Source organism: Mus caroli, unplaced genomic scaffold (assembly GCF_978045245.1).
Source record: "Mus caroli unplaced genomic scaffold, Mus_caroli_1 scaffold_8, whole genome shotgun sequence".
NCBI classification, from domain to species: domain Eukaryota; kingdom Metazoa; phylum Chordata; class Mammalia; order Rodentia; family Muridae; genus Mus; species Mus caroli.
The window spans coordinates 6,567,612-6,592,965 of record NW_028227263.1 but is presented as its reverse complement, the minus strand read 5'-3'; the positions used below and the strand labels follow the sequence as shown (position 1 = coordinate 6,592,965).

Genomic DNA, 25,354 nt, shown 5'->3' with positions numbered 1-25,354 from the left:
TAAGGGAACTTTGTGTTCCATAGGTTAGGACTGCAGCCTGGGGAGAGGTGGGAGTGTCCATATCTCAATTCCTTATGAAAATGAGGAGTGGTGGTATCAAGGGACAGCCTTTCCTCAAGGGTCCTTGTCATGCTACAATAGAGCTTTATTAACAAAACAGGTGGTGAGCCATATCACACCCCCACTTACTCATTAATAAGCAGAGCATTGGCCCCACCCTGCTGACCTTCACCTGTCTGTGCATCTGCAGATGAGCTGAGATACATCCCCTGAGACATCTCTGGCTCACCTAGGTGTCAGGGCAGTTACCTGCTGGGAGTCCACCTCAAGGTTGAGCCAAACTTTCCATTTCACACACCATATCTACAAGTTCTGCACCTACAGGTTCTGGCTCTATGGGCCTCACATCTACAGATTCTGTACCTACAGATTCTGTATCCATAAATCTGTTGCCTACATATTCTGCATCTACAGTTATGTATTGACAGGCTCCACACCTATAGGTTTTGTATGTGCCCATGAGTCCAGCCATGGATCAAAAAATACTTTCTGAAAATTGCTCTCTCTCTCTCTCTCTCTCTCTCTCTCTCTCTCTCTCTCTCTCTCTCTCTCTGTGTGTGTGTGTGTGTGTGTGTGTGTGCATGTTGGGGGTCCTCAGCCTATACACACACACCCAGACACAGCTCTCTGGCCAGTTTGCTTTGTACAAAGACCTGTCAGTTCTGCATCCCTTAAAAGCTCACATTATGGAATAAATATTGTTTCAGCTAAAGCGGCTGAGAGAAGCTGAAAGTCAGTACAAGCCGTTGCTGGATAAGAATAAGCGCCTTACTCGGAAAAACGAAGACCTGTCTCACACTCTGCGGCGCATAGAAAGCAAGTTGAAATTTGTCACTCAGGAGAACATAGAAATGGTAAGCACGTGCTAGGTCTGCAGAAACAGCCACCTGCACAGAGCTAGGCAGCATCTCCTCTTCTCTGTATTCCTCTGATGCCAGAGGCTTGGGCAAACAAGCTTATAGCCCTGAAAGTCCTATGCACAAGGTAGCAAGAGGCCTTGGGTATAGAAGGACAGGACTTTCAGGCCTGGTGTGAAGCACCAAGCCAGGTGTCAGGGTAAATTTCATTCTTGCCTCTGCCACTAAGCCAGACAGCTGAGTGGTTAGTGCTGTCCACCTGTTCCTTCTTGCCCTGAAAGTCCCAGAGGCTATGAGGCAAGTTAGACAGGTGGTGTGTCTGGGCTACCTGGGATGCTGCCTGGGGCCTGATGTTTGATCCAGATGTGGGCCTTGGTTGCCCCTGTGCTCTGCAGCAGGCTGTTCCAAGGCTAAGACGAACAGTCTTTGTCCACACCAAGGAAACCTGAACTGTCATTCAGGCTGGTAGGGAGGCCCATCCATCCAGTTCGCACCATCCAGGTCAGTCACTGTACCCACCCTGATTGGTGTTTTCAGAGGCAGAGAGCGGGAATCATCCGGAGACCCAGCTCCTTAAATGACCTCGATCAAAGTCAAGATGAGAGAGAAATCGACTTCCTAAAGCTCCAGATCGTGGAGCAGCAGAACCTCATTGATGAGCTTTCTAAAGTGAGTATGCAACACTTCCGTGCTGCGCTGTGCGCTCCGGAGCCATGCCCCCCGCTGCCCTGTGCCCTCCGGAGCCACGCCCCCTACTGCCCTGTGCCCTCCGAAGCCACGCCCTCTGCTGCCCTGTGCACTCACTGGAGCTGCCCTCCCCTGACTCCTTGTGTCCCTCTAGAGCTGTACCCCTTCTCACTGCACATCCTCTGCTGCCATACCTTCTGTCTGCACCCCACCCCTAGCCACCACATGCCCAATCTGCTGCACACCTTTTACTCTCTCCTGCTGTGTTCCCTGCCTCAGCTCTCTATGGTAGAAATGGGGCAAGGGAGAGCAGGGATGCATTAGTGGGGTCTCTTCAGCTGCCCCAATCACAGTCACTACTTCTCCCTGGCTCCTTGGCTCCCTGCCCCCAAGTCTTCTAACACTGTGGACCTCAGAGCCCAAGGCCAGCAAGCACTGCCCATGTTGATACCAAACCACCATAGCCAGATATCTTAAGAACATGCTATCTATGTTCTCTACATTTTAGAGGCCAAGGACACAAGCCCCAAATCAAAGAGTGGGTAGCTGCACTCACTCCATCCACATACTCTGGCAGGGACCGTTCCTTCCCCTGGGCAACCCTTGTGGACTCCAGTATTCCCTGCTGTGGCCTGATCTTTCCTCTCAATACCACCACAGCTTCCTTCTCTTCTGTTCAGATAGTCTTCTCTTCCGTTTCTTGTAGGGAACATTGCCACTGGGCTTAGAGTCCATCCTAATTTAGTATGGTCTCATCACAGCATTTTACTTAGATACACCTTCCAAAGACCCTATTTTGGAAGCAGGTTCCATTCACAGATTTGGTGGATAGAGACCTGAATACCTTTGGCGGGGGTACCATGTCTGTGTTTCCGTTTCTCTGTCCTTGTGCCAGCCCCCACATCCCAGCATGAGTTGATACGTAGTGCTTCATAAAACCCTGTCTTGGAGAACCTTCTTTCTGTTGGAATCCTGGTTGAGTTCATGATGACGCTGTTTCAAAAAGAAGTGCCTCTAGTCACCTTGTGTCCTTTGGAAGGCAGCACCCGGACAGTGTCACAGACTTCTGTCTCGAACCAGTCTTGTAATGACCAAACCTGTCTTCCATTAAACTACACAGGAAGATTCCTCTCCCAACTGCCCAGTCTATGATGGTCTCACAGAGGTGGCCCTCACTGTCCCTGCTGGGGACCTATGTCCTTTGCTCACTCAATCTTGATCTCAACCTCATATTTGATGAGAGAAATGAGAAACAGTTGAATTCCTGATTGATGGCACTTTCTGAAAGGCCTCTTTCTCCTGCTCCGAGTGAGTAACAGGGTACCCACTGTGAACAAAGACCCCCTGGTACTCTCTAAGATTACAAGGACACCCCCTCTAGAAAAGAGGAAGGAGTGTTAGGGCCCAAACCTTGCTCTGGGGAGTGAATGCATGGCCCTTAGGCCTCTACCAGCCATGTGACTCTAAGCATAGAGTTCAGAGAGTCTGGGGGCCATTCTCTCCGGCCTCTGCACTGTCCATGGTGTGACGTGGTGTTTTCTCCCCCTAGACCCTGGAGACAGCAGGCTATGTGAAGAGTGTGTTGGTAAGCAATGACTGGAACCACCTTGCTTGCTGCATGTTCCCCTTGCCCCGTGTAGCTACACGGACCCATTCTGTGTCGTGGCCCCTTATAGTCTAGACAGAAGCAGCTGTAGCCGTCTTGGGTGGGACTTCTCATGGTACTTCACGGCCAAGCTTGCTGAGGTGCCTGGTCAGACTGGAACAACTACCCCAGGTGACATAACACCAGCTCCAGTGGTTTTTCTATTTACTCCTGAAAGGCCAGAACCAAGAGGCTACCTTTGCCACCCCAACCAGTTTCTCCCAATTGGCAGGAACAGGCTATGTTACCGTAGCTTCTTCCCCTTGCTAGTGACAGAAAGGACACAAAGGCACAGAGCAACTTCCCAATAGTGAAGCAGGCAGCGTCTCAGGAACTACCTCTCCCTAAGCAAGGACCACTTGTCATGGTGCAGAAGAGGCCTGGACGACCCGTCCTCCCTGAATGTCCAGTTTTCCGCAAGCCCAGGGTCCACAGACAATTGCTAGTGTGCATGATCTCCCTAACGAGCCATCTTGACCCGCCCACCGATGGGTGGTCTACATGGGGTGGTGTAAGCCTAAGCTTGTGCGTTGGCCAGACACATGCTCAGTTGCTTAAACAGACCTCTCCACCTGGCTTTTGCAGGAGCGTGATAAGCTGTTGAGGTATCGGAAACAAAGAAAGAAAATGGCGAAACTCCCCAAGGTAAAAGAAGTGGCGGGCTCGGGCTTAAACACAAGTTTCTAGAGACCACAGAAGAGGAGCAAAATTCTTCCTTCGCACGTGGGAAGGAAAGTTTAGTAAAAAGTGTCACCCTGAAATAACCCACACAAGACGCTGCAAATTCTCTGTTTAGTCTTTTAAATTTTGTCAACCAAGATCAGGCCAACATTACCCAGGAGAGAAGGACGGTTTATCTTCAGATTGTAGAGCTGTTGTAGGGAGCATCAAATTCAAGTGGCCTTGGAAGTGCGTTTCAGGGGCTTTGTTCTGTTTTGTTTGCGACTATGTATTTTTATAATTTTTATTCATTCTTTGAGGAGTTCATACACTCTATTTATACAATGTATTTATACAATGTATTTTGATCATATCAACCCTCTACCCTCCTCCAGCTCCTTCCCAATCCCTCTCCTCATCCACAGACCACGATGATAAACTCAGTAGGTTGTACAGAGTCCCCACTGTCTTTACAGCTCAAACCCCAAGGTGGTGTTAGGTTCAGTGTCAGCTGCTGATTCTGGTAAAATGTGAGAAAGAAACTCAGGCTCTAACTTGGGAGTAGAGGATGGTCTCACACTTGGGAAGATGGGCAGTGAGACTGTCTCCCTCAGTTGATCTTCAGTGAGTTCCTAAGGTTAGTGGTCGGCATGTACCCTGTGGTCTGTACAGCCCACTGGGCTCAACGGTCAGGACATTGGACACACCTGGGACCTGTTCCACAGAGACAACCCCACCCCATTCTCAGTGTTTGAGAGGCATGAGGGTCAGGTCAAGGTCAGAAGGTAGGTCAGAGTCAAAAGGCCTGGAGGATCGGTCTGGGGTTAGGCAGCAGGCACCAGAGTGTGATGAGAACTGGCCAGTGAAAAGTGGGAACTTGAAGAGCTGGTGGGGCTTCAGCACAGACACTCTTGCAGTCCCAGCAAGTGCGGCAGCAGGGGTTGAAGGTGAAATGTGTGAGGGTGACCTTCAGAGAAGGGCGATGCAACAGACTAGGTCACCAGTGTGGTTTCAGTCCAGTTATCAGAGACCAGAGGGGCTGAGATAAAATTGCCTCAAGTTGGTGTTTATTTAGCTTGCCTGCTCTCCGCACATTTCTACAGAAAAGCTTGGGAAAGACTTGGGTACAAGAAAATGCCTGCCTCAGAGGGGCTGTGGAAAGGCTGGGGCTTAGGGAAATTGTTTTGAAAGTGCAGGATTCTGCTAAGTTTGGTAGTCATTCAACCAGAAAGGTGAGGTAGTGGTCAGCTACAGGAGAAAAGCAGGCAGCACAGCTACATGGGAGGGAGATGTGTATCACCCAGGAAGGCACATGAAGAAAGGTGCTAGGAAAGTGGTCTTTGGGGACACCTGGTGGTCCTAGGTCCCAGGTACAAGCCTCTCTGAAAGGTTCTGGAAGAAGGACCAACAGAGAGATCCGAGTGGACAATGGCCAATCAGTGATGCAGAATCAGTTGAGGAAGGAAGAGATCCTGAATGTGACTGAAAGAAGATGGGGGCCTTCTGAACTTTGTAATACTCCTAAAAACCTTGTGAACAAAGCTTTGGGTTTTGAAGGAAGAACTTCTCAAACTAGCCAGCAGAGGACCCAGTTTTGCCTGGTTTCTAGTCGGATCTGTCGGCAGAAACCTGTGGTTGCAGGGTGAATGCACAGCAGACTGGAGCTCATTGTCCAACCTCTGTGAGTTCAGCAAGCATGAGGCTCATGTCCAGGAACCACTTATCCAGGGACCATGGGCCACTTCTCCATCCTCCTTCCATGATAACTGGAAGTTATCTGGTTAGTAAAGTTCAGACCTCTACCTGGGCCTGTGTAAGACCTACCCTAGTTCTTCTTGAAGGATAGCAGCAAACAGAGAACGGGGTGAATTGCATTGGAGCTGCCCAGTGGTGGGGAGACAGCTTCTCAGCTGTGACCTCACTTCCGGGCAACATAAAGAGGAGGCAGAAGGAGGCCTTAGGGCTGTCAGCCGTGCCCAGCTGGGCTTGCACTAATACATTGCATTTGGGTCAGAAGCCAGTTGTCGTGGAGACCTTCTTTGGCTATGATGAAGAAGCTTCCCTGGAGTCCGATGGATCTTCCATTTCTTATCAAACTGACAGGACGGATCAGACGCCATGCACCCCCGAAGATGACCTGGAGGAGGTAACCTCGGTTTCCCATAAAGTTCTTTGACTAGGCAGTCCTTAGAGGTCGGTGAAGCACAGAGTCAGGTGGGGCAGGAGTTAGGGTGGAGGTCTCATGTGAACCCTGCTCCCTTTGGGTCTTCTGGTCCTCCCCTGGCAGTCCTCCCCTCTTCACAGTGACAAACACCATTTCCATTGCTTGGGTGTGTGGCTCCTGGGGGCTACTCCTTGCTGTAGTGTCTGGTCTTGCTTCTTCTTTCCATGGAGCTTGAACCTCTTATGAGGGACGTGGAGGGCTCCCCAGTCCCTTCAAAGGCTTCCCAGACATTTCCAAACCTCCAATCAAGGAGGCCAGCACCATTTCAGGGCCCATCAGAGCATTGGGGTATTGAGAGGAGCCTTTAGAATACTCAAAGAGTCAAGTGTCCTCTCTGGCTAGCCCTTCCCACCAGAATGATGGCCAAATCAAGTCCAGCAACCACCTCACCTTGTCCTTGTGGGGACTGCTCCAGTCCCTATGGACAGGAAGTGGTGGTTCTCAGCCTTGACCAGGCCCAGTGGCAAGGCTGCATATGAGCTTCCTTGGGATGCAGGAGGATGGCCCAAAGACTTTGGACTTGCTTAGAAATCTAGGCTATCACAGCTCTTCCACTACCATCACCCTTGGGGAACAAGTGAGCAGGGAGGAAAGATGGATTCAGTCACTCCTACATATGGCCTACTCTACAAATTGAGGGACAGCAGGGCTCCACAGTGACATTGGTCCCACTTGATTCTGCTCTCTAGCTACGACAGTATGTGCCAATGCAGCTAGAAGCACATATCCAGGGCTGATTCTGCCGGTGTGGGGCTGAAGTAAAAATGTGGGGGAGCTGTACTGCCAGACACTATTCCTCACAAAGCCCTGCGTACTACTCTTGACACATTCTGCCAGCAGAATTGTGGGGGAGCCTCCTCTATCATAAAGAGCCTTCTGAGTCAGGGCAGAACCCCTGGTCACTGGCTACCAACCTTCATCATGGCTAATTCAGCTCTACCATGCCCCGCCTCCCCAGGACCCAAGGGTTACCTCCCAGGAAAGCCTCCCCACAGGTTGCAGAGTCCTCCTGGCACACTTAGATTATTCACTATACCTCACTGGGAAGAGTGGGGCCTGGCCGTTTGGGGGTGCTACTGTGTGGGGCCCAGGTTAATGCTAAGTCTCTCTTTGCACATGGGGTGCCTGTGTGGTGTCCATGTGCTTCCCTAGGGCATGGCCAAGGAAGAGACGGAGCTGAGGTTCCGGCAGCTGACCATGGAGTACCAGGCACTACAGCGAGCCTATGCCTTGCTGCAGGAACAAGTCGGAGGGACCCTGGATGCAGAACGAGAAGTTAAGGTCTAAATGACTTCTACTCTGCGACGTTCCAGCTCCCACTCAGCTCCTCCCCATTTGTTCCTAAGGCCCTACAGGGACACTCCACTTGCCTAAACTTTTGAGCTAAGCCCTTTTATCCCACAGTTACCGGGTCCTGGGTATTAGAACTGAAGCCATTACAAGCCAGTGCTATGGAACCTGAGGCTGGGTTGGTGTGAGCTAGGGGTGGGGCTGGCAGGGATGGTGGAAGCACAGATGTGGGTAAGGGTCCTTGTCTCTACCAAAGGCTGTAGTTGGCTTATGCAGGGCCCAAGTCTTCTAAGATGACACCACCGCTGCAGACTCTGACAGCACAGTTATGCTAAGGACAGTGTGGAAGTCTGGGTTTGCAAGCAGGCAAGCTGCAAGGCTCCTGTCTGCTTCTCTAGACACATCCCATCTGTCAGCAGCATCCAGGCAACACTGACCAGCAGGACTGGGAGTGTGGGTGGGGGCTCTCTGCTGGTTATTAGGAAGCAGTGAGGGTATCAAGCCTCAGAGAGGGACACAGGAAAGGGGGTCCTTTTCATTGCCTTCCAGGGACAGCTGCTTTCAGAACAGTGGCTGATGCAGTAAGGAGACAGGTCTCTTCCTCGGGGAGGTGGGGCTCTTCTGATCAGGCAGCTGTGAGGCCTTGGTTCTGGTTGGCCACAATCTCCCCTATTCACTCCGCAGGGAAAGAGGCAATTTGGCAACTTAGGGTTTTGGGCAAAACAACACAACCACTTCTCAATGAGCCGTACTGAGGCATGGTATTCTGCAGCCTGCAGCCTTGAGTATCTCTGTCTGTCTGGGCTGTTAGAGAAAATTTGATGTATTCTTCCTCCTATCCTACAGACCCGTGAGCAGCTGCAAGCAGAGATACAGAGAGCACAGACACGGGTGGAGGACCTGGAAAAGGCTCTGGCTGAGCAAGGGCAGGTGAGTTCTGGTGGCTTGTAGCATTTGTATCCTGTATCTGTGCTAGGGAGTCCTGGGAGAGGCATGGTCCTCGGTGGTCCCCAAGGTTCCCGTTCAAGAAGAATGGAGTGGGTAGGCTCATACCTATATAGGAAGTGTTCACTGCATACTGCGAAGCTGAGCAGGTATCGTATGTCTCACAGTTCTAATATCTGGAAGGAATTCCCTTGCAAGCCACAAGCAAAGCAAGAATCTACCTACCTACAGATCAAAGCTACTCCTTGGCTTGCCCACCGTAGTTCTGAGTCAGGGCCAGAACTTTAGGTCCTATGTACTCTCGCCATAGACATCAGAGGGGAAATTCTAAGCTGCTCCTAGCTTAGCTCCCGACCTAGGTTTCTGGGGACCCCTCATTTCCCTGGACTCAAATGGCTCAAGGTGTTTGTTACCACTCCTCATACCAGTTCACCACTTACACATTCTTCATTCCCTTGGAGGCATCTGTCCCCTGTGGCCACGCTCCCTTGGTCCTTGTCCAGCCCCAATACCAGGTGGCTCCCAATGTATTAACTGCTAGTGGGACAAGCAGGAAGACACTCCATGGCCAGTGTCCTAGAATTCAGTTGTCTCTTGACACACAGAACCCACTTACCTCCACTCCCTGGCCACCATGCATTGATGGTGTTCAGACCACACCATGCACAGCCAGTCAGCACAGTTAGGTCACGCCTCAGTCCCAGCAGCAGATGGCTAACACAATACAAACTCAGGGTTACTGCTAGGGGTTTCTTGCTGTTTTACGATGCTTTGAATGTGCTTTCCCTTTCTTTTAACCTTACAGGTCGTTTACTTGTGTGTCATGACGTCTGGCTTTGTATACTTTTATAGGACTTCTGTGTTTGCAAATGTGCGTGTTTCTACATCTATATGTCTTCATGTGCTTTTTATTCTTGACTCTTTTTTTCCTGTTCGTTTGTATTGTCCTGTTTTGGTTTGTTTGTTTTATTATTATTATTTTTTCAATACCTGTTTGTTTTCTAATGAAAGAGAGAAAGAAAGGGCATGGAATTGCATGTGTGGTAAACTGGGGAGGATCTGGGGAAAATTGGGAGGAGAAACTCTAACCAGAATATAATGTATGAAAAAAAATCTATTTTAATGTATAAAAAAACACCATGTCCTTCATCTTTAGTTCTGACCACACTTCTGTGGGGGCCTTTGCATGTGTGTGTGTGTGTGTGTGTGTGTGTGCTTCTCAGTATAGCCCTGTGTCTAAGGCACCGTACTGTCTTCCCAACACTGGTCCAAACTTAAGGGTGGTGGTGGAGGCTAAGGAGGATGTGCTGGGGACACTGGATTTCCTTCCAAGTCAGAGCTGGAGGCTGTGTCAGGAGGCATCCACATGTCCTCTGACAGAACTGCCATCTGCCCAGGTGTCACCCTAAGTGTAAGGTGATCAGAACTCCTCCCTACATGTGCCTCATATTCCCGCTTGCCTGGGTCCTCATGTGACATCTACACTTCATAGAGTTCCTGGTTCAGGAACCCTGGCCTGGGATGCTGTCCACGTAGTGGCACAGAACATCACTGAGATGTCCTCTTGATACAGGGCGAGCTGCACCTGTCCAAGTCCCTTAGATAGAATGGGCACCGCACAAAGGTTTCCCTTGCCATACACTGCCCACAGGTGGTTACTTCAGAAGCAGGCGCTGGTGCTCAGTTCTGCCCAGTCCTGGTCGGAGGTAGCCCCACAGTGCTCTCTTGCAGCATATTCATGTCTGCCTTTCAATTCCATTTTCAAGGATATGAAGTGGATTGAAGAGAAGCAAGCACTGTATCGACGGAATCAAGAGCTCGTAGAAAAGGTATGCCCTGCCTCCCAGCAGTACATGGGCCTGGCAAGATACCTTTGTGCTTGCAGAGTGTGTGGTAGACTTTGTGGGCTGGTGGTAGGCTTGGGCCCAGGTTCCAGGCCTTTCTGTGGCTTGCACTGCAGCAGCCCAAGACATTCTACTTCCTGTGGAAAGATCTAGTGATGACTGAGTTGGCTCTCTTACAGGATGTCCACATTGCTGGTTTCCATGTTAAAACAGGCTTATAGGTCTCTAAGTTCAGTTCAGGGAGAGGTGGATATAGCTGTCTGCTCTACAGTGGACGTCTATCTTCATGAAGTTGCAGAGGGTGTGCCGCATAAACATCTGATGCTACGTTAACCTTTGGTTCTCGTCTTGTCTTGTGATGCCAGCAATCAAACCCAGGGCTTTATGCATGCTAGGCATGTACCTGGTCACTTAACATTGAACTACATACCAGCCCTGTGTGTTCACCCTCAGGAAGGCAGGATGCTACATTCAGTTCACTCATTACTAGTGCTATTAAATTACACGTGAATCCTCCACATCAAACCTGGAATGTGACCAGGTAACCACATACCCATTCATTCTTCCCCTGGGCCTTAGACCAGCTTGAGCTCCAGCAATTGCACAGGGACAACTTGTCCTCAATAGCTTCCTTCCTGCTCCATCTTTGTGGTGCCTGTTTCCCTGGGCAGCCCTATTGTACTGTGCAAGGCCCCTTTTCTCACAGAAGCAAATGACTGCCCAGAAAACCACTCTGGGTTCTCCTGAGAGAATCAGATGCCTTCTCACCTCATCCATTTCCTATTCTTCAGATAAAACAAATGGAGACGGAGGAGGCACGGCTGAAGCATGAGGTCCAGGATGCAAAGGACCAGAATGAGCTGCTGGAATTCAGGATCCTGGAGCTTGAGGTAGGGTAGGCTAGGGAGTTGGGTCAACCAAGCAGGTGAACCACAGGGCCGTGAGCTGGGCTCCTCTTCTCAAACCTCTCAGCTCTTGTGAGTCTATGAATAGAAACTTAAAGACCATGTGGGAAAGAAGAGGTCAGATGGAGTCAACTGTCTAGCTCCCTGGAAAGATGGGGCAGATGGATAGAGTGAGGTCACCTGGGGTAGGGTAAGGGGTGACAAGCAAGAAACCATTGCTGTGAAGGGGAAGGAAAACAAAACAAACAGAAAGCCCAGGAGAGCTTCTAGACCTGTGACCTCAGCAAAGCACTGTGCCCAACCCCCCACCCCCAGTGCCCAGGTACTGGTACAACCCAGCAGACAGCCATTCTTGTTTGTAGAAGTCTTTTAGTGGGGCAGAGGTACCGTGCAGTGGTCAGGTGGCCTTCAACTTTGCCCTGCTGACTCTGGTCTGTGACCTCTTCTATGACCTACAGAGAAGGAGAGACAGAGATCCTTGGGAGAAGGTCAAGGTGGGCTTGGGGAGCCATGTTGCTGTGAGAACAGATGGGCAGTGTGGCTCACTACAGCGAGGGAAGTTATTACTTCCTTGATGAACATTCCCACACAGTCCTGTGTCTTCAGTCTCCGTCCAGTTGGCAGAAGCCTGTTGGACACCAAATTCAGATGGACCCACTACTCAGAGTCCTCCCACCCACCTTCCTTGGCACTGGAGGGTTATGAATCCGATTGTCTGTCCGCCATGAGTCCTGGGCCTCTGTGTGTGTCCTGTGTATAAGGTCCATGAGCATATCAGTTGCCTCATCCAGTGCTATTGCCAGTCCCATCGGTAGCTCTACCTGAGGCCTGTTCTCTAAGCCTTCTCAAAGTACATGGTGCTTGGGAATGGATAAGCAAGTGAACTCTGGGACACATGGGCAGGACTCCATAGAGCCAGCATCCTACCACCTGGGGTAGCAAGCACACAGGAATGATCTTCTGGGCAAGTCCATGGAGGTTTCTGTCCAGGGACTGCACTAGAGTTGAGTTTGGGCAGCATCACCTTGATGGTCTTAGTCAGTGCTCCCCTGGCCACAGCACTGGGAGGGGGAGGAGATAGGACGAGAACAGCCCACCCTTGCCATGCCCAGCCTTCTGTTCTTTGTCTCAGGAGAGGGAGAGGAAGTCCCCGGCCATCAACTTCCACCATACACCTTTTGTGGACGGGAAGAGCCCCCTGCAGGTGTATTGTGAGGCCGAAGGTGTAACGGTAAGACTCGCTCCTCCTTCACCGTCCATGGTCTACCCAGCGGACACTCATATCATCCTGTCCCTCTGTTTGCCTCCTAGGACATCCTGGTCACGGAGCTGATGAAGAAGCTGGATATCCTGGGGGATAACGCCGTAAGTGTATGTTGCTCTCCTGACTTGTGCATGCCTCTTCATGCTGACCACCCCAGCCCAGCCCTCAGCCCAGGGTCCCCTTGAGCCCATTCCAATCCCATCATAGGCAATCCTGGACAAAGACCTTTCCTGAGGTGAAAAGCCTGCTTAGAATAGCCCCTGCATTTGGGGAAAGTTTGATCCTGGCTCATTGTTTCTAAAGCCCTGGGGCCCAGTCTTCTAGTTCTTGCTACTTCGAGTCATGCCTGCTTAGTTTCTGGGCACTCTTGTGTCATAGCACTTCTGTGACCACGGGGTGCTGGTTTGGGGGAGTGTTGCTCTTAGGCAACTCAGGATCATTGGGATTCTCAGTTCCTTGATTTGAGGAGAGAAGCAGAGTCCATTCATAGGTAATCTCTAAATCTCATTTGGAGAAAAGTTCCAATTTCTGCAGCAAACTCCTGAAAAGACTATTAATTACCAAGTGGACAAAGTAGATACAACACTCCATCACACCTCCTACCCTTCCTTCCTTCCGTCCGTCCTCCCTTCCTCCCTCCCTCTCTCCCTCCCTCCCTTCCTCCCTCCCTCCCTTCCTCCCTCCCTCCCTCCCTTCCTCCTTCCCTCCCTCTCTCCCTCCCTTCCTTTATTCCTTCCTTCCACTCATCATTTCATTCTCTGCCCATCATCTATACACACATACATAATACATACATACATACATACATACATACATACATACATACATCTTCACTCATTTATACATCTTCTATCCAGCTATCCTTTGCTGACATCTATCCACCAATTCCTTCTCCATTAATCTATCTTTTCATCCATCTTTTGCCTTCTATTCCCCACCCATCCTCCTTTTATCCACACACATAACCATGCACATACATTGTCCTGTTTACCATCTATCCATCCATCTATTCATCGTTATAGATCCTCTGTACTGTTTACCAAGTATCCATCCATCCATCTATCCATCCATCCATCCATCCATCCATCCATCCATCCATCCATCCATTTTAATTCCACTCATCCATCCTCCATCAGTCCTTCTTCCCTCCCTCTTCCCTCCACCTTCTCCATTCTTCCCTCCATCCTCCACCTACTCATCTATCTATCCTCCATGCACTATCACATACTTGTTGATCTCTCCCACTTCTCCAGTGTGAGGTTTGGTTTTGACAAGAACCTTTCTCCTTATATCCCCATTTTCTGGGAAGCAGTGAGTGGCAGAGTAGGGAGAAGTACCTTCAGGGAATTCCCTGATGACTATGTCCACTCTTGATGGCTCCACTACAGCAATGATGGCAAAGCCCAGCTCCATAGCAGGGATAACTATGGGACATTGTGCCCTAGGGTCTAACCTTAGGTATAAATTCTGCTATGGATTCTAACTTCTGGTTTCCAACTAGAGAAATTGAAACCTCAGAAAGTTACAGAGCTGATATAATGGCAGCTAAGGTGATGGTCCCACCCAGATTGGGGCCAATACTCTTCTTTAATCCAGTAGCTGCTTAATTAAAAGTACCACTAGTATGATTGCCCTAGGATCATCATACAGCCTCCGAGGTCACTCTCAGACCAGCAGGGTGGAGAAGGATGGCAATTGGAGGGAATATGGCCAGATCTCACACTTAGGAGACCCCGGAAATTTCTACCAATGGGCCAAGTTCTAACTGCATTTGTCATGATACAACACTGTACTGTGTAGGGACCCTGAGCTTGTGAGTCCTGTTTGGGAGCATTCAGTGGTCCTGCTAGTGAGGAACCAGGTAACTGTCACCTTCATAGTCAGAGCACATGAGTGTCATGACTGTCATCATCAGACACAATCCCAGAGCATTTCCTACTGGCTTCAGGTTCCTTAGAAGCCAGGATACCAGGGGCGGAATGGAGAAACCAGTGGGGCTAGAATGGAATCCTATCCTTCACTACAGATGATACAGCTCAAGCTGCTGCAGTCACCCCGCTGTCGCCCAGAGAAGAGAGGGCTGTAGACTGATTAGACAGGGTTCTGACAAAGAAGTGCACCAGGACAAGACCTCCAGGGGTCAGAGGGTCAGACTGCATACCCAAAAATGTATCAGCTTGCTTTGGTATATCCAAATAGATCCCTTCAATCACCTTGAAGCTACTTTGTCCAGTCTCCCCAACATTCATGTTCCTGCCCAGCAGACAAAACTAAGGTCACTCAGCCCCTAGGGGGAGTGAACTCCCCAAAGCCTCTAAGGGCTTCTAGAACATGGGGAATGAAGAGCAGGGATGAGGAAAAACAAGGAAGAAGAGGATCAGAGGGATGAGGAGGCATGTGAGGGAGAAGAGCAGGGGTGGAGAACTAAAGAACACCGAGGCCCAGCACTGGGAGGTGAGACTGCCACCTTGCCCATCCCAGGGAGGGCAGCCACCTGCCTACTTCCTGCCAGAGTGGTCACCTGTAAGGAACCTCACTCTGACATGGGGCTTGAGGGAAGGAAAGAGGCAGGCAGAGCCTTTATGGAGTTCACCTTCTAGGAGGGAAGAGCTGGTTTCCTGAGTGATCCAGTCATGGAAATCCTAGGGGTAGAGAGGGGCTCCTCTCTTTTAACCCTAACTGGCCATGCCATCTGCTCCTCTTGGTTCATCTCACATGGGAGCAGGGGAGTCAGATCCAGTGCTCTGGCTGTCTTCTTCTGAGTGTGTGGCTGAGCACATGCAGGCAGAGGTCCCCAAAGCCAGACAAATCCTGCTGATTAAGGCCACCTAGAGGCCCTTTGGGAATAAAACATGGATATAGAAAATGGCAAAAATGAACACCCTACAGAAACTGGGACCATTTCACAGCCATGGATACTTGATCTTCAACATGGCTGCATGTTCATAGTGTGGTCTTTAAGTAAAGACTGGGACAGGGCAGGCCAGAGGAACACTTGACTCCAAGATGTAGTTCAGGCCTGCCTGCTGGCAAAGCTATCCCAATATCTTAGACTTTAGATGTTCCGATGGTGAGGGTTTATATGGACAGTGCCCCAGAGTGGACAAGGTGGGGGTGAAGGGCATCAGAGGTCCAGAGGATGACAGAGGAAAAGTACCTTTTACAGCCCCAGCCCACATCCATTCACCACCCACCCCTACCCCACCCCCATCTCTACCTCTGACTCTGATGACTCCGACTCTGCTCTGCTTTTGCACACAGAATCTGACCAATGAGGAGCAAGTGGTCGTCATTCAAGCCAGGACAGTCCTGACCTTGGCTGAAAAGGTATCATGGGCTTTGCGGATATCTGGGAAAGGGCCAGGCTCCTGTATGTAGATATTTTACCTGGGAGGAGGGCCTTCAGGGAAGGGTATGGTCCCCTAGGTCTTTCTTGTCTGTCTAGGGAAACTGGCCCAGACAGGTCAAATAGCACTGCCACATACCAGTGTAGGCTCCTATCCCCACTCCTTCCCAGACGTTGGAAGCTGAGTTGAGCCTGTAAAACTGATGGTGTTCTTTGGTTTCCTATCTAATTCTCTTTGGCCTCCCAGCCTCATCCTGGTTCTGGCCCCAGCCTAGACCTGCTTAGCAGGCCATCATCAACCCTCCTAAGACTTTCAGCTGTACAGGAAAAGGGGATCCCAACAAACATAGAACTTGGGAAACAGGCCACCCACTCTCTCCAGGCATAGTTCTAAGATGTACCTGCTCCCCAAACCAATTGTCCCTTCTCTCCCAGAGAAATTGGGAGTGGCAGACTTTCTGAATGTCAGGTGGGATGGATGCTGGGTCCTCGATCAGGCTGGGTGCCTGGAGCCCACACTGCCAGCTCAATTCTAATTCCCGTTTCTTGGCCAGGCCTCCCTTGATCTTCCTCTATGCCTTCTCCTTGGTGTTGGGTATGTTTGTGTGTGTATGTGGGGGGGGGGTTGGCATTGATATTCATATGGGAGGAGCTAATGCCTGTCACCTGTTCACTGTGTTTGTGCCCAGTGGCTCCAGAGGATTGAAGAGACAGAGTCAGCGCTACAGCGGAAAATGGTAGATCTGGAGAGCGAGAAGGTCAGTGGAACCTTCCCCAGTGCCCCCGAAGTGGATGTCACCAGATCTGAATGCCTGAGGCCTAGGCCTGGCCCTCTGTGTTTCAGGAGCTGTTCAGTAAGCAGAAAGGCTACCTGGATGAGGAGCTGGACTACAGGAAGCAGGCCTTGGACCAAGCCCACAAGGTAAGAGCAGTGGCAGACATCTACCAGCTCATCCATCTTAGTGGACATCTTGGAGACCTGTGTGGCCAGGCTCAAAACCTTTAGGAGGTACCAGGACTCTGTGGGGGTCACTCTCTGCCAGTCTGAGTTCAGAGGACATGTTACTGCTTATTCAGCCAACACTTCTGGAGTGCAAGCAGAGGAGGATTCATGGCTACAAGAGCATAGGCATACTGAGAACTAGTAGACACGTTAAATTAGTTGATAGGACAAGCAACAAGAACACAGGGCCTTTAAGAGTTAAGTGAAGACAGCTGAATGCCCATGGGAAACACGATTCTACTGGAGAGCCTCACTTTGTTCATCTGAAACTTGGAGAAATGCAAGTTTGCCCTGTGGTGTGTATTTGGTCATCCTTTGGGGAGTCAGAACCCAAAGGGAATGTCCCTATTTAAAGATAACATTGAAAGCTCCCAAATGCTTCTTGGTTACCTATGTTAGTCTGCATTCTGTTGCTATTAAAAAACAATACTTGAGATCAGGTAATGTGTAAAGAAGATGGGTTCTGGAGTCTGAAAGTCCAAAATGGGTGACTGCATCTTCTGGGCTCAGGTGAGGAATGGGTTTCTATTCCAACATTGTAAAAGTGTCTGGGGAAAGGAAAGATGCTAGCAAGACAACCAGTCAGGTGATTTGGAAGTCAGGATTGCTTTCTACTTCTGAGTCTCAGAGAACCACTTCTAAGGACAGTACCCTGATGACTAAGTGGTCTCCCTAGGCTCTTAAAGGTTCCACTACCTTAGTACCATTATGCTTGGAACCAAGGTCCCAGCACAAACCCTTAGGAGACATACTCAAACCACTTCCCGACCAGGCAGCACTTGCCTCCATTCTGATAAGCCAGTCCTTGCTGGCATCTGCTTGTAAACCTGAGTTCCACTGGAACATTTGTTAACCTATCTGTTCCAAGAGGGCATTGAACTCACCCAAACACTGAATTATAGTTGGTATAACAGGGATGCTTAATGTTCAGTTGTTGAGACTTCCTAGGGGAAGCAAAGCCCGCAAGTCCTTTCTAGGAGATAGTTACACTTGTCTAGGATAGTTGTCTTGCCCAATTGAGAACCCTTAAAGGCACAGAGAGGCACAGATGGCAGTAGAATCACGAAGAGCACCCAGTGATCTAAGGTGTGGCTGAAGACAGGTATGGCAGTTGGGGCATGAAGGCTCTGAGCTTGGCCTTCTCGGTCACTCACTGGCAGGGAGATCTGAGCCTGGTGGCTTTGCCCCTCATGGAAAGTAAGAATCTTCATTTCTTCCTCCTGCAACTGTTAGGAGAATCAAAGGCCAATTCTGGTCTGAATCCAACAGATTGCTAGGATGTCTATGCAGGCTGTCATCTACTCCCTGTTACCTCCTGAGCAACTGAAGTTCTGCTAGGGTTTGTATCTCTAACTGTCTGCTCACCAGGAGAATTTATGGGTTGCCTATGTCTGCGGTGTGTATAGAGCCATTTCTAGGTTGAAAACTGGGCTTGTGAGTTAGGTTCCCATGATGGAAGCTGCCTCCCATGGATAGTTAGCATCACACCCCTCACTATACATACATCTGACCCCATGCACTATGGGGGTTAGGGGCGGACACTGCCAGGGAGCATCCAGGCCCTGGGCAGGTATTCTAAAAAGGATTGCCTCCAAACACTACCTGGGGAGCCAATCCAGGGGGCAGTCCTCATGCCTCTGAGGAAAACTGTTTGGCTATTTGAAGTGTTCGAGAGCCGACTGGTGTGAAAATGCTCACTGTTAGGGCTCAATTCAAGCTGGGAACTCTCAAAGCCATGGGGATAATGACAGCAAGCACAATGGTAATCATGATGATTTTGGTGATGATAATGACCAAGGTGATGGTGGTGGTGATGATGGTAGTGGCAATGATAGCGATGACTGTAGTAATGATGGTGGGCATGGTGAAAGTGAGGGTAGTCATGATGGCGGGGAGGGTGATAGAGGTGATTGTTCGGAGGATATGGTGACTATGGTAGTGGTCACAACCATGGTAATGGCTGTGCTGGTAGTGATGATAGCAATGGTGACAGCAGTGATGTTAATGGTAGTAATAATGATATGATGGTGATGGTAGCAATGGTGATGGGAATAGTGATCACAATGATGGTAGTAATGGTAATGGTGGTGAAGGTGCTGATGCTGGCAATGGTAATAATGATGATAAGAGTGGTAATGGTGATGGTGCTCATGGTGATGGTGTTCATGGTGATAGTGGTGATGGTGCTCATTCATGGTGATAGTGGTGATGGTGCTCATGGTGATAGTGGTGATGGTGCTCATAGTGATAGAGGTGATGGTGATCATGGTGATAGTGGTGATGGTGATCATGGTGATAGTGGTGATGGTTCTCATGGTGATAGTGGTGATGGTGGTAACGCTGACCAATAGTAATGGTGGTAGTAGTGAGGTAGTAATAGTAATGACAATGATGATGGTAATGGTAGTGATAATAATGGCTGCCAATCTCAACACCATCCTAGCTTTTAAAAAACTTATTGTTCAAACAAGACTCTTCACTGTACCTCAAATCTGTGTTACAGTTCATCTGTCTCTCATGGGGTGACACAGAAGGATCCTATGGTGATCTTAAGTGAGCAGCCACCTGCAGGTCTTTGAGGCCATTCCTACATTATCTTTTCCCCAGGGTTGCAGAAGGCTGTATGTCAGATGGTGGTGACATTTACACTAGGGTCATTGCTAGTTAGGGACAGTAAGCAGGCTATAGGCTAACTAAAGGCAAGGACAGTCCCTCTGGTGGCCACAGCACATCCCATAGTATATTCTTGTCTGTAAACAAAATCCAGAATAAAGTTCTTGCTAGCAGTAATATGTGAAGCCTCGGAAATGTTTATTCTAAGCTACATGTAATCACACTTGTTTTAAAGGGCTGGTGTTCAGGGTTTGGGTCTGACCCTCAATGACAGAGTTATTGCCTAAAATCCCTGAGGCTCTGGGTTACATCCATGACACCAAACAAACAGCAATATGGTAGGGTTCTGATTTCCCTAAAGTCCCCTTTTCTCTGAGCAGCAACTGATGCAGAAACATAAGCACGCTGGAGGACCTGGACATCAGCAGGGCGTCCTGTCTGGTGTCTGTCTCTAGTTCTTCTAGTGGGCATATGTCCATCCAGTCAGGGACCCTGATGAGGAAGGGGAGGGCTGATGCCTGTCTCCTGTCCCCAGCACATCCTGGAGCTGGAAGCCATGTTGTATGATGCCCTGCAGCAGGAGGCCGGGGCCAAAGTGGCCGAGCTGCTGTCAGAAGAAGAACGTGAGAAGCTCAAGGTGGCCGTGGAGCAGTGGAAGCGCCAGGTCATGAGCGAGCTGAGAGAACGTGATGCACAGATCCTGAGAGAGCGTATGGAACTGCTGCAGATTGCACAGCAGGTGCTGGGGGCAGGGTGGGAATAGAGGGTCGGGTGGGCTTCCCAGGATCCAGCTTCCCACACGGCCAACAGTATGTCCTCTAATGACCACACGCTTGCATATTCAGTCCACAACCCTCCCTTACTAGCTCCTAGGTTGGCAGTTGTGTTGCCTAAGCCTTTGAATGGCAGCTTTCCATGGACTCCTGCCTTCCAGATCTTCCACATGACACCGTCCCCTGGTGTTGTCTGTGGGCAGCAGATAACCAACCATTACCCAGCCCTGTCATTTATGACAGTCACAGCCTCTGTCTGTACGGAGTTGGTCTGAAAGCAGATTCTATGGACACAGCCCATGCCAGACCATCCAAAATCCAAAAGAGCTGGGACTGCAGATTTAGATAAACCACCAGACTGGATGCTACTCTCCCATGATGGTCAGTAGGTCTCTGAGAGGGCTTATCACCCACTCTGGTGTGCCTGTAGACCCTTTACTCATGAAGCCACCATGGGTCCCTCTGGGCTCCTGGGTAATCAGGGAGAGGAAGGTCACCCTATCTTCTTGTCCCATCAGTGGGCTGTCCTTGGCACTCAGCTGCTTCCAAGGCCCAGAGCCTCAACCTCAGGAAGAAGGGTCTTTTAGTTGGTAGTTCTAACAGCTGGTTGCCTGTTGCTCTGTCTAACAGCTCTGGAAAGGACAGTAAGCTAATTCCTTGCTCTTCCACTTAAACACTATAGTTTCTGACTTGACCAACTCAGAGGACCCAGGTTCCACCATAGGAGAAGTGGGGAAGGGCTGTCATTCTCTTTGGATAGATGTGGGACCACAAAGTAGCTCAAGGCTGGACCAACACAGACACAGCTTTATGAGCTATTGTCCACCTAATAAGTAAGGGGAAATCTTGACCCTTTTATAATTGGTATGCTCAGCCCTCTGATTATTGACTACCTTCCTTCTTTTAATGTTGCAGAGAATTAAGGAGCTAGAAGAAAGAATAGAAACCCAGAAGAGGCAAATAAAGGAGCTGGAAGAAAAGGTAAAACAGATGAATGGGGAGGGGGTGTGCAACTGGAGGAAGGGGACTTGGGCTTGCCTGACATCACATTATAATAGCCCAAGCTCAGGCCTCCCAGTTGAGGTCAGGCCTGCAAATTGGCCCATGCAAAGCAGAGTGGAGACGAACAAAAGGGAGCCTGTTGGGTCAGAGCTGTGGGTACTCTGGGCCAGAGTCAGGAGCCCCTCCCACAGCCTCACCCCCGTAGCCCTTGCACTGCCTTAGTTTCCCCTCTGGATCTATATGTTGAACCAGTGACCTGGGGTCCTGAGCTATGCTGGTGCCCATTGTGGTGCAGAAGGATTTAACCTTCCGGGTTCATCAACCTTGGCTGTCTGAAGATAAAGTTCCTGAAACACAGGCCATGATCCCCAAGCGGCACAGGAACATTTTGTCCCTGATCCCCAGGAAGTGTCTCCAGTACCAGAGATGCTAGGGTGCCTGCTCAAGCACTTTCTCCAGACCCTGACTCTGCAGCCTGGCGTGCAGGGCCTCGGTTCACTGGTATTGACAGACTCAGTGTTCCTCAGACCAAGTTGAAAAGTATGTGCCTAGAGAACCCTGCCCCTTGCAGGTTTCCATGCATTCATTTCAGGGCAGTTCCATATCCTCTGCGATTTGAGGCAGGTTCCCAAGTTTCTGGAGTCAGGTGCTTTCTTGAGTCTTGTAATTGTTCCTTCCAGTGGGACAGATCCCATCCAAGTGACCAGCAGCAAGAGGTGGTTTATGGGACCCATCTGCCGACCTTATTCCTTCTTGGAGAATAGGAAACAGGTGCTCGGGCAGGACAACCTCTAGACCACCTCCTCACTCGTCCTAGCCAGAGCCTGGAGGTGTTCTTTGTTCCCTACAGAGAAGTTCCCAGCAGCTGGCCATTTCAGTCAACCCATCCTGCCTTAACAGTGACAGAGTGCGACCTGTGGGGCGTTTGTTGCCACTGCTCAGCGGACCTCACATAAATTCATAGGTCTACCATGAATAGAGGCCCCCAGAGTTGAGCAGGACATAGGTTGTGAAAGACGGGACCAACAGGGACCGCCTACAAACTCCAGGCCACATGGGCAAACACCCGACACACACACTAGGCATCCAGTGAGGTTGGGAAGGGACATGGTCTTCTGTTTACCTGAATTTCTAACATTATCATTTCTGACCTGACAGGCTTAGGACATTGGTAGGGTCCTGGAGAAAGATTTCCACTCTGTTTAGAGAGACATGGCAAACTGGGGACGGCTAGGGCTCATTGCTGGGCCAGCACGCTAGCTACTAGCATGGGCTACTTGCCCATCAAATAAGTGCAAATCCCTAAGGTGACCAAGTAGTCCCCAGACTATATACTTGTTTCATTTTGTAACTTAGCCCAAGGGCTTGGGCTTGAATTAACAGTAGAACAATGTTATGTTTGGTGCCTGGGCTTTGAAATTTAACTAAATGCCTGAATATAATTCCTTGGTTTTCTTCAAGTTAGTCTGGCCCCACCCCCAACCAACCTAACCCAACCAACTCTTCAAGTGTCAGATCTAGTCCAGCTGTCGGCATATTTTGTTGTTTATAAAGGAACCACCACCAAACTTTGGTACTTTGTATTTGCTGGGTACTAGGACTGTCCTGTTCCGATGTCATCCTCAGCTCAGTGACACTCCATAGACTCCTGGCCCCAAGAAGCTCAGCTTACAGAGCCGTTGGATGGTGCCTAGTTCCCCATCATCATTTGGGTTAGCATCGCCGCCCTAAGCTTGGGGGTTTTCATGAAACCTCTTGCACCTACCCTGTCCTTGCCTGTCCTCCAGCTGGCCACGGCCCCTCTCTATAGGACTATGGTCCATTTCTTTCCAGACAAGCTAAAACTCTTCTTTTTCTTTTTTTCTTTTTCTTTTTCTTATTTTCTTTTTCTTTTTTTTTTTCGCTCCTGTTTTTTCCAATTCCCCTTTCCTTTTCAGTTTTTATTTTTGTTCTTGTTTTTCTCCCTAGCTTTCATTCTCTGGTCATAGCTGTTCTTGGCACACTGAACTGGTGAGTATATCAGAGGCTGGCACTTCCTGGTGAAGGTCCTGTTCCTTCTTATGGGAAGCACTGGTATATCCTGTAGTCCGGGCAGCTGCCTGCTTCCCCCCCCCCTGCCCCCCAGAAACCAGAAACCCTTCTCCAGGCACTGGGCCCATGAGAGGGTATAAGGCATGCTCATGACCGGCACCCAGTGCCAAAGTCAGTGTTCACTAGGCAGTAGAAGGTGGTTTTGTAATTTTCCTGTGTCCTCTGTAGCTCAGGTTTCATGTCCCCAAGTTACTGGGTCACCCACAATCATGGAAATGGTACGGGTGTAGAGCCAGTGCCCTGGCTGTAGATAAAGGCCACACTTGGTCACCACTCTCTGCTCAAGTGTATTATGTCACACTTGGGACATAATGACACTGTTCATCTCAGGGCCCTGGCCCTGATATCCAGAGGGTGCAGAGAGATCTTTCTCAGGGGAACAGCAGTTGTATCTGCCATCTCTTTTCATCCACTAACTCCTGTGCTTCTCTCTTCCTCTCTCTCTCTCTCTCTCTCTTTCTCTCTCTCTCTCTCTCTCTCTAGCCCTCTGCAAAGGCAGACCTTTGTCCTCGAATGGGACCAGAGAGCAGCAGGTGCCAGAGAAAGCGTGGGGAATTGCACTTCAACACTGAAGACTTGCAAGTGTTTGGGCTCTGTGCCCCGCCCTGTGGAGGATGAGGGCAAAAGCACTGTGACCTGCAGCCACTGTCCACTTGGGGTGAGCCAGGACTAGAACTGGTCTTGCTGACTAGTGCTTCTCCAGGAGAGGTCTAGCTTTGACTGCTGGTGACTTTCAGCCCAGAGAGTAGGCCCCACCCCAATCACAGCAATGTATAATGTTCCCTGCCGTGCAGGGGTAAGAATTGCTCCCGTGCCGGAGCCCACACTGGACACCCACCTCGTTCCCATAGTGACCATCAGTACTCTTGGAAGAAGATCTCAGAACTGCCCAGACTTGTACCTAGTGGCAAGATGAAGGCTGTGGTCTCAGTGGTGACCCTGGGTGTCACACTGTGGTCACTCACTGTGGTCCTGAGCACTTGCTGCTGGACAGATCCCACGCCCAACCTTGTTCTGTTACACTGGTGTCTCTTTGAGGACAGATGAGTCATGACCTCCCATTGGCCTCCTACCCTGTACTCCCAGACACAAAGGCTAGAATCCTATCCCCGGCTGCTGATCAGGAACACAGTGGAAAGATCAGAGAAGAGGCCAGGGAGCCTATGGGATGAGTCTGCAGAGGCCTGACCCTGAAGAGTGTGGATCAAAGCACAGCCAAAGCATGGTGGAGTTGTGGCCCTCCTAGCCCGGAAGACCCCCAGCAGGTGGGCCTAGCCTGAGAACCTCAGGTGGTAAGGGCAGGTGACGAAGGTAGCTGAAGATGGCCTCGTCCACAGCCTGTGCACATAAGAAATGGTCCAGAAGAGAAGGCGAAGACAAGATGCACCTAAGGGACCATCAGCCTCAGAAGGTAGCCCCAGTGCAGTGGCCTACAGGTAGGTGGCAACATCTGCCCACGGGGTCAGCCTTCCTTTCTGCATTATTTGAAGCCTATTATTTTAGCTAAATTTAATGTGCCTTTTGAGATATGAACGAGGTCTCCCCTGCCAGAGGAACCTGAGTGGCTATGTGGGCCAGTGGGCAAAAGGCTGGAAGCCTCCCGAATCCATTTCTAGATGGAACCCACAGATAGGGGCTACACCCTGTCCCCATTCCTTCTAACTCAGATGTCAGCGCTCTCTGAGGAAGCTACCATGGCTAGTGCATTCCAGCTCCACCTTGCTGCTTGCAAAACTGAGACAGAAGCTTTCTACTTCATCTGTGGTCAGACCCCTCACATAGTGGGAGCTTCCCTGATGCCCCCCCACACACATAGTGGGAGCTTCCCTGTGCCCCTCACATAGTGGGAGCTTCCTTGTCCCCCTCACATAGTGGGAGCTTCCCTGTCCCCTGTACATTGGTGAGCTCAAATGAACACAGGGCACCCTCCTCCCCATCCCTACAGACTGGAAGCTCATCCCTGTGATACAAAATGCTCCATCCTGCCCAGTTCCCACTGAAGATGGCAGAAGCAGCAACAGTGTGGGCAAAACCAATCCACTACACATATAACACAAATTGAGCCCAGTGCCTGGCACATTAGAGAACAGTTCTCTAGTCTTGAGCTATATGCCTAGCCTTTTTTACCTTCTATTTTCAATCAAT

General features: G+C 50.1%; 1 protein-coding gene across 14 annotated transcripts in view; it reads left to right on the top strand.

Annotated features, from left to right (window-relative positions):
* Jakmip3 (Janus kinase and microtubule interacting protein 3) overlaps positions 1–25,354 on the top strand; it is a 94,257-nt gene that overhangs the window by 51,496 nt on the left and 17,407 nt on the right. For 3 of the 14 annotated variants that reach the window (XM_085841196.1, XM_085841202.1, XM_029479041.2), the window contains 18 exons: positions 768–914; positions 1,455–1,586; positions 3,154–3,189; positions 3,835–3,894; positions 5,927–6,055; positions 7,286–7,414; positions 8,270–8,353; positions 10,135–10,197; positions 11,004–11,102; positions 12,250–12,348; positions 12,429–12,482; positions 15,643–15,708; positions 16,417–16,485; positions 16,572–16,649; positions 19,879–20,082; positions 21,032–21,097; positions 23,056–23,128; positions 23,693–24,645. In XM_085841196.1, the coding sequence (XP_085697322.1) occupies positions 768–914; positions 1,455–1,586; positions 3,154–3,189; positions 3,835–3,894; positions 5,927–6,055; positions 7,286–7,414; positions 8,270–8,353; positions 10,135–10,197; positions 11,004–11,102; positions 12,250–12,348; positions 12,429–12,482; positions 15,643–15,708; positions 16,417–16,485; positions 16,572–16,649; positions 19,879–20,082; positions 21,032–21,097; positions 23,056–23,106 (1,566 nt within the window). In that variant the 3' untranslated portion in view covers positions 23,107–23,128; positions 23,693–24,645. Of the gene's footprint in view, positions 1–767; positions 915–1,454; positions 1,587–3,153; positions 3,190–3,834; positions 3,895–5,923; positions 6,056–7,285; positions 7,415–8,269; positions 8,354–10,134; positions 10,198–11,003; positions 11,103–12,249; positions 12,349–12,428; positions 12,489–15,642; positions 15,709–16,416; positions 16,486–16,571; positions 16,650–19,878; positions 20,083–21,031; positions 21,098–23,055; positions 23,129–23,692; positions 24,646–25,354 lie in introns of all 14 variants that reach the window. The other 11 variants (XM_029479037.2, XM_029479040.2, XM_085841201.1 and 8 more) reach the window with 8 other exon arrangements.